Below are 9,479 nucleotides of genomic sequence, written 5' to 3'. Positions count from 1 at the left end.
CTGGACATGTCCAAACCACTGTCCCTCCTCTGGACATGTCCAAACCACTGTCCCTCCTCTGGACATGTCCAAACCACTGTCCCTCCTCTGGACATGTCCAAACCATCTCAGTGTGTCCTCTCTAACTTTATCTCCCAGTTGTTCAACCTGTGCTGTACCTCTGATGATCTCATTCCTAATCTTCTCCATCCTTGTCTCTCCTAAGGAGAACCTCAACATCTTCATTTCTACTTCCAGTTCGGTCTCCTGTCTTTTTGTCCATGTCTCTGTCTCCAGACCATACAACATAGCTGGTCTCACCACTGTCTTGTAAACTTTTCATTTGACCTTTGCTGACACCCTTTTGTCACAAATCACTGCTGAAACTTTTCTCCATCACTCCATCCTGCCTGGACTCTCTTCTTCTCCTCTTTACCACACTCCCCATGTTCCTGGACAGTGGACCCCAAGTCCTTGAAGTCCTGCACCTTTTGTGACCTCTGCTCCTTGTAGCCTCACTGTTCCACCTCCTCCCTCTCATCCACACACATGGACTCTGTCTTACTGCGACTGACTTTCATTCCTCTTCTTTCAAGTGCATACCTCCTTCTCTCCAAGTTCTCTTCCACCTGTTCCCTGTTCTCACCACAGATCACAATGTCATCTGCAAACATCATAGTCCACGGTGATTCTTGACTGACCTCATCTGTTAGTCAGTCCATCACCAGAGCAAACAAGAAGGGGCTCAGAGCCGATCCCTGATGCACTCCCACCTCCACCTTGAAGCTATCTGTCACTCCTACAGCACATCTCACCACTGTCCTGCTGTCCTCATACATGTCCTGCACCAGTCTAACATACTTTTCTGCCACTCCAGATTTCCTCATGTAATACCACACCTCCTCCCTCAGCACTCTGTCAGATGATTTTTCTAAATCCACAAAGACACAATGGAGTTCTTTCTGACCCTCTCTGTTCTTCTCCATCATCATCCTCAAAACAAATATGGCATCTGTGGTGCTCTTTCTTGGCATGAAACCATACTGCTGCTCACAGATAGTCACCTCTCGTCTAAGTCTTGCTTCCACAGCTCTCTCCCAGATCTTCATCATGTGGCTCATCAACTTAATTACCCTGTAGTTGTTACAACTCTGTACATCAACCTTGTTCTTAAAAATGGACACCAGCACACTTCTCCATTCCTCAGGCATTTTCTCACCCTCAAATATGTCATTGAATATTTGAGTCAAAAACCTCACTGCCATCTCTCCAAGACATTTCCAAACCTCCACTGGTCATCAGGTCCTGCTGACTTCCCCTTCTTCATTCTTTTCAGAGTTTTCTGGACTTCACCCTCACTAATCTTTCCCACTTCCTGGTCCACAGTTTCTATGACCTCTACTCTTCTTTCTCTTTCATTCTCTTCATTCATTAGCTCCTCAAAGTACTCCTTCTATCTTCCCATCACACTCTCCTCACTGGTTAGAACATTACTATTCCTGTCTTTAACAAGCCTAACCTGCTGCACATGCTTTCCAGCCTGATCCTTCTGTCTTGTCAATCAGTACAAGTCCTTCTCTCCCTCTTTAGTGTCCAGTCTCCCATACAACTCATCATACACCTTCTGCTTTGCCTTAGCTACCTCCCTCTTTGCTCTACGTCCCATCTCCTTATATTCCTGTCTCCTCTCTTCAGTCCTCTCTCTGTCAGATTTCTTCTTGGCTAACCTCTTTCTTTGAACATCTTCCTGCACTTCACTATTCCACCACCAGGTTTCCTGATCATCCATTCTCTGTCCAGATGACACAGCAAGTACCTTCCTACCAGTCTCTCTAATTACTGTTGCTGTAGTAGTCCAGTCCTCTGGAAGCTCTTTCTTACCACCCAGAGCCTTTAACAGCTCCTCTCCGAACTTCTCACAACATTCTTCCTTCCTTCTTCATCTTCCACCATTTGGTCTTCTTCTCTGATTTGACTCTTTTTCTCTTCTTTACAACAACAGTCATTCTACACACAACCATCCGATGCCGTCTGGCCACACTCTCCCCTGCCACAACCTTACAGTCTCCAATCTCCCTCAGGTTTCCTTTTCTACACAGAACGTAGTTGACCTGCATACTCCTTCCTCCACTCTTATAGGTCACTCTATGTTCCTCCCTCTTTTGGAAATAAGTGTTGACTACAGCCATTTCCATTCTCTTGGTAAAACCCACCACCATCTGTCCTTCCTGGTTTCTTTCCTTGACACCAAACCTACCCATCACTTCTTCATCCTCTGTTTCCTTCACCAACATGTCCATTCAGGTCTGCTCCCATCACCACTCTCTCCTCTCTGGGAATACTCTCTATCACTTCATCCAGATCTTTACAAAAATGTATCTTTCTCCTCCACATCACATCCAACCTGTGGAGCATAACCACTGACAACATTTAGCATCAGACCTACTACTTTTACCTTCAGACACATCACCCTATCTGACACTCTTTCACTTCTACTACAAACCGGATTCCAAAAAAGTTGGGACACTAAACAAATTGTGAATAAAAACTGAATGCAATGATGTGGAGGTGCCAACATCTAATATTTTATTCAGAATAGAACACAAATCACAGATCAAAAGTTTAAACTGAGTGGATGTATCATTTTAAGGGAAAAATCTGTCGTTTCCAAATTTCATGGCGTCAACAAATCCCCAAAAAGTTGAGACAAGTCCATTTTTACTACTGTGTGGCATCCCCCCTTCTTCTTACAACACTCAACAGACATCTGGGGACAGGAGACCAGTTTCTCAAGTTTAGAAATAGGAATGCTCTCCCATTCTTGTCTAATACAGGCCTCTAACTGTTCAATCGTCTTGGGCCTTCTTTGTCGCACCTTCCTCTTTATGATGCGCCAAATGTTCTCTATAGGTGAAAGATCTGGACTGCAGGCTGGCCATTTCAGTACCCGGATCCTTCTCCTACGTAGCCATGATGTTGTGATTGCTGCAGAATGTGGTCTGGCATTATCGTGTTGAAAAATGCAGGGTCTTCCTTGAAAGAGATGACGTCTAGATGGGAGCATATGTTGTTCTAGAACCTGAACATAGTTCTCTGCATTAATGGTGCCTTTCCAGACATGCAAGCTGCCCATACCTCAAGCGCTCATGCAACCCCATACCATCAGTGATGCAGGCTTCTGAACGGAGCGTTGATAACAACTTGGGCTATCCTTGTCCTCTCTGGTCCGGATGACATGGCGTCCCAGTGTTCCATAAAGGACTTCAAATCGTGACTCATCTGACCACTGAACAGTCTTCTATTTTGCCACACTCCACTTTAAATGACCCCTGGCCCAGTGCAAACGTCTGAGCTTGTGGAGCTTGCTTAGAAATGGCTTCCTCTTTGCACTGTAGAGTTTCAGCTGGCAACGGCGGATGGCACGGTGGATTGTGTTCACTGACAATGCTTTCTGGAAGTATTCCTGAGCCCATTCTGTATTTCCTTGACAATGGCATTCCTGTTTGAGGTGCAGTGACGTTTAAGGGCCCGGAGATCACGAGCATCCAGTAGAGTTTTACGGCCTTGACCCTTACGCACAGCGATTGTTCCAGATTCTCTGAATCTTTTGATGATGTTATGCACGGTTGATGATGATAACTTAAAAGTCTTTGCTATTTAACGCTGGGTAACACCATTCTGGTATTGCTGCACTATCTTTCTGCGCAACAATGGTGGAATTGGTGATCCTCTTACCATCTTGGCTTCTGAGAGACACTGACACTCTGAGAAGCTCTTTTTATACCCAATCATGTTGTCAATTGACCTAATTAGTGTTAATTGGTCTTCCAGCTGTTCGTTATATGCTCAATTTCCTTTTTCCAGCCACTTATTGCTACTTGTCCCAACTTTTTTGGGATTTGTTGACACTGTGAAATTTTGAATCAACATATTTTTCCTTTAAAATGTTACATTTACTCAGATTAAACTTTTGATCTGTCGTCTATGTTATATTACGAATAAAATATTGACATTTGCCATCTCCACATCATTGCATTCAGTTTTTATTCACAATTTGTTTAGTGTCCCAACTTTTTTAGAATCTGGTTTGTACATTCTTTGCCAACTCCTCCTTCAGGACCACCTCTACTCCATTTCTCTTTCTATCCACACCATGGTAAAACAGTTTGAACCCTGCTCCAATGCTGCAAGCCTTGCTGCCCTTCCACTTGGTCTCTTGGACACATAAAACATCTACCTTCCTTCTCAGCATCATGTCAGCCAGCTCTCTACCTTTGTCTGTCATTGTCCCCACATTTAGAGTTGCAACCCTTAGTCCTACATTCTTCACTTTCCTCTTCTCCCTCTGTCTCCTGACACATTTCCCTCCTCTTGGTCTTCAACTAACAGCAGAATTTCCGCCGGCACCCTGTTTGTCAACAGCACCGGTGGAGGCCGTTGTTAACCCGGGCCTCGACCGATCCGTTATGGTTTCGCTTTGATGAACTCACATTATGGTTTTGGCAAAAGTGTTTTACATTGGATGCCATTCCTGACACAACCCTCACCATTTACCCGGGCTCGGGAACAGAACCTGAGATACACTGGCTTGTGCTCCCTAATGGCTGTTGTTTTTTTTTTTCCCAAAGCTAGCAGCACCAATGCATATTAAGTATCATGAAAATGGAACAGAGGAAACCAAAAAGAGTAAAGAGAGGACAAGGCTAATTATTTATACCTTTCCATCTTTGTCTCGGTCTCTGAATTTGTTTAGTGTGTGCACAAACGCAGAAGGAAAAAAGTCAGGACTCTGCCAGTCCAGCTATGCCTCCCCTGTAAAGAAAGCACACGCGTACGCGTTTGTTTATTAGCAACTAGCTAATAACTAGCTAACAGTTATAAACTGTGGGTCTACGCTTTACAAACAACTGTTGATAACAAGAGTTTCTATTGAAATAAAAGTATAGACACACAGCCTTACCTGATATAAAATGGGCACCACAGACCCGTGCAGTACAGTCCACCAGTTTGACAGCCTGAAGCCACAGCCGCCTTCGGTGGCTCTGAAATGGTCGATTACGTCTTGGTATACGGTAGAATTTAAGCCCGTCCTTTGAAAACTGGTTTGAACAACCGTAAACGCAACAACCCGACATTTTGATTCTGGTGATGGTACTTATTTAGTGTTAGATTCTGTGTTATGTTGGGTTTACTATCCGAAGCATTACTTCCGTTGCCACGATGCGCGTGCAGCTTCTTGCTGATGTAGGCTGTGAATGGGTCTATTAGACAAAGAAAAACGCATGGTCTCAATATTGTAGTAAAACCATGACCGCAGTGTGTCGGTCAATGCTGAAGAGGTGTGCAATGTGCTGGACTGGCAGATTCAGCCTCAGGTGCATTAGTTAGGAGGAACATCTGAAAAGGGGAACATTTTCAGGCTGTCTGTGGTAGATGGGGAAGAAGCTGAGTCAGCACACCCATCAAAACAGCTAAACATGGAAGCCCATGACCTGACCATCACAAACATGGAAGCCCATGACCTGACCATCACATCATCTTGCAAGAATTACTCATCCATTTTCTTTCAGGACAGCTCTTCCTTCAATTTCCTGTTCTCCTCCAGCAAGCAGTTAATTTCAGCACGTCTGTGGCTACACAATTCTCGGCTGTCCACCTCTGGACCCTGTGCAGCTACACCTGGGGGTGTAGCTTCATCCATCTCTGATGTCTGTGCAGCTACATCCAGTGGGGTTACAGGTACAGCATTGTAAGGAGCCCAGTCCAGATGACTCAAGACATTCATGAGATGGTTTGCCTGAAAAATAGACATAATTTGTGGATTATTTATGTAGCTCTGCAGCTTGTGTAAAGTTAGCATGCTAGCTGCTGATGCTAAGACAGAAACAAGTCAACAACTCTGATCACCATATGTGCAGTAATCAATCACCACATAGGACTGAAACATCATTTGATTCATCCTTACCTTTGTGAAAATGCCGTGAACACACAAACGTGTCGGGAAATATTACTGAAGGTGATGTTTTTTGTCTTACAGCTGAAACTCATGCCGAGCAACGTCTCTGTTAGCTCGGCGACCTGAGTTGTTTCCAAGCTGAAAAGCTGAAAAAACTCATTCCATTTGCGAGACGTGTCCCCCTACGATCATGAGAACGATTGTGGCAGTTGATAATATAGCAAGTTTCACAATTTCTTTGTGATTTCACGTATGAAACAAAATCGCACAGCGCCTTTCAGGGTCCTACACTTCAGTGTCCTCAGTACCAGTAATGCATTGTGGTTTTCATGTCGGCTGACGTCACGATCCCATTCTCTATAATGTCCTGAGAGCGCACGCTGTAGCTGCACTCACACAGAGACATGTAGGAGGAGATGTATGAAGGCAGCAGACCAAGAAGTGATTTAAAGATGAAAATGTACCAGTGGGAGAGACTGTGTGAAGTTAATGGTGACCAGTTAACCAGTGAATACTGGGTGCAGTGGTGGGTACAGTAGTTACAGCCAGTTATGAATCTTAGTGCACCATGATAGACAGCATCCAACATCTGCAGCATCCAACATCTGCAGCATCCAACATCTGCAGCATCCAACATCTGCAGCATCCAACATCTGCAGGGTTCTTGTAGGAGCGTTCATGTAAATAATGTCACCGTAATCAATGGAGGGAAGGAAAGTCACAGATACAAGGTGTTTCCTAACATTCAGAGTTAGACAGGATCTGTTTCTGAAAAAGAAACCCAGTTTAACTTTCAGTTTCTTTACCAAGTTTTCCACATGGAGCTTAAAAGAGAGATGTGAGTCGACCAAGATACACAAATATTTGTAGGAATCAACAAACTCAACTGGGACACCATTTGAGGATAAAATCAGAGGAAGAACTGCTGGGACTGACTTTCTGTTTGAAAAAAGCATCCCTTTGGTTTTGTCGGCATTTAGGACAAGTTCGAGACGGAGCTTGTAGTCTAAGTAGCTGATTGGATTCATTGGGTTTAATGGACAAATATAATTATGTGTCATCAGCATAACAATGAAAATTTATCCCATGCTGTTTAATAACTTTACCTAATGGAAGCATATATAAAGTATAGAGTATATTGGTACAAGCACTGAGCCCTGAGGAACTCCATGACTAACTTTGGTGTATGAAGAAGATTTATTATTTACAAACTGGAATCTATGAGATAGATATGATTTAAACCATTTTAGAGCTGTTCCTGTAATCCCAACATCATATTCAAGTCTCTGTAGTAAAATATTGTGATCAACTGTATCAAATGCAGCACTGAGGTCTAACAGGACCAGTAGAGACACCAGTCCATTGTCTGAGGCCATGAGAATATCATTAGTGACTTTTACTAGTGCTGTTTCTGTGCTATGATGAGCTCTAAACCCTGACTGAAACTCTTCAGATTATTTCTTTGTAGATGTTCACACAACTGACCTGCAACTATTTTCTCTAGAATTTTTGAGATGAAAGTTAGATTAGATATAGATCTATAGTTGGCCAGAATTTCTGAATCAAGATCAGACTTCTTAAGTAAAGGTTTAATTACAGCACCCTTAAAGCTCTGTGGTACATAACCATCCATTAAAGACAAATTAAGTAGATCCAAAATGTGGACATTAATTAGTGGAAATAGCTCTTTAAACAGTCTGGTTGGGATGGGATCTAGCAGGCATGTGGATGGTTTGGATGAGGTTATTATTTTTGACAATTCAGAGCTCAACAGGACAAAAACTGTCCAAACATAAATCAGGCTCTAGTGAAATTTTTAAAGTTGCCTCATTTGACAGGGGACTAGAGATAGTAGAAGGAAGGATGGTTTGAATTTTCTCTCTAGTTGAAATAATTTTATTTATAAAGAATCTCATGAAGTCATCACTACTTATAGTTGTAGGGATACATGGTTCAACAGAAATGGGACTTTTAATTAGTCTAGCAATAGTACTAAACAGAAACCTAGGGTTATTTTTATTCTCCTATTAAAGATGAGTAATATAAAGTTCTAGCTTTACGGAGAGCTTTTTTATATGTTAGCAGAATATCTTTCCAAGTTAAATAAAATTCTTCAACATTAATAGAGCGCCATTTTCTCTCCTGGTTGAAGATGTGTAGAGATGGTGCCTGAACATACAGAACATGTGAGTGGACGGTCTACACGGCTCAGATGCCTGACCCTATGGAGGGGATCATTCAACCTTTATTTCTACAGGTTTATCCCATTGAGTCTCAGGGACTGATTTACAAGAGAGACCTGATTTAACAAAGAATGATGACAACAATGGACAACAAAGACAATAATACGTATAATAGACAATTATAAAGGATGCATACAAGTTGAGATTTTTTGTTTAGTTTAGTTTTTTTGGAGGGGATGGTGCCTGACCCTACAGATCATGTGAGGGAACGATCCACACGACTCAGGTGCCTGACCCTACATAACTTGTCAGGGAACGTGCGGTCCTGGTGGCAGCAGCAGACAGTAGATGATGCAGCTAGGCTTCGCCTGCTTCATTTTTCTTTGTCTTGTTTTTACAGTGGCTGACTCACTGCAGCTGCATCATGTGGTTGTCATGGTAACCATGCAACCAGTTATGGGAGGACTGGGGATGGTGATAGTGATGAAGATGTTGGTGATATAGAAAATAGTATGTATGGATGAAGATAAGGACAATGGTGATGAAGGTTATTGTGATGTGATGATGATGATGAATCCAGCTCAAGTGAAGGACTCTCTCCCACGTGATTGTGTTTTAACATAAGAGTTTTTCTGTCTCCCTGCAGTGAAGCATCATGGGAGGTGACAGATGGACCAGTCGACTGTGGGGCCACCACTGACACACACACACAGAGACACACACATACATAGCATGGAACAAGGCTTCAGCTTAAATTCACTGGTGAGTTATTTGTGTGTGTGTCACATCTTCGTCTGAGCAGACAGCAGTTCTTCTTCTTCATGTGAATGAGCTGAAGAACAAACGCTGCATTCAGGCTTTCAGCAAGAATGGGAAATTTGAGTTTGCTGCCTGGAAACAGAGTCCAGTTAATGTGTTTCTGCTCCAGCTAGTCTTTCCCTGTTTCTGAAGTTTAAATTCAATTCAGTTTATTTGTATAGCTCCAAGTCCCAACAGAAGTCATGTCAGGGCACTGAACAGAAACATTCACAACATAAAAAATGCAAGTTAGTAAAAGTTATTTATCCAAGGAAGCCAGCAGATTGTGGTGAATCTTCACTTCATCGCAGGCTCCCATCAAAGTTTCGACCAGTTTAAACTGGTTTAGATCCTGCTAAAGATTAGTTTTGTGTTTGTGTCAGAACTGTGTATTCCTCTGTAGCGTACCTTACTTGTGGAGTGCCTCAGGGCTCTATATTCGGCCCTTTTCTCTTTTCTCTGTATTTACCACCTCTTGGATCTATTCTTTGGAAATATATATAATAATATAATATACATATCTATATCTATATATATCTATATCTATATATCTATATCTATAT

The 9,479-nt window shown here is 42.6% G+C and overlaps 1 protein-coding gene across 1 annotated transcript in view; it reads left to right on the top strand.

The window, feature by feature from the left end:
• Positions 1 to 9,479, top strand: part of stambpl1 (STAM binding protein-like 1) — a 20,288-nt gene that overhangs the window by 2,750 nt on the left and 8,059 nt on the right. Inside the window, exon 2 of the mRNA XM_037690985.1 lies at positions 8,765 to 8,880. Within this exon, the coding sequence (XP_037546913.1) occupies positions 8,788 to 8,880 (93 nt within the window). The 5' untranslated portion in view covers positions 8,765 to 8,787. The remainder of the gene's footprint in view (positions 1 to 8,764; positions 8,881 to 9,479) is intronic.

Source organism: Nematolebias whitei, chromosome 17, assembly GCF_014905685.2.
Source record: "Nematolebias whitei isolate Nwh7 chromosome 17, NemWhi1, whole genome shotgun sequence".
NCBI lineage: Eukaryota > Metazoa > Chordata > Actinopteri > Cyprinodontiformes > Rivulidae > Nematolebias > Nematolebias whitei.
Note: the sequence above shows the minus strand (reverse complement) of the source record. Positions and strands in the feature narration are given on the sequence as shown.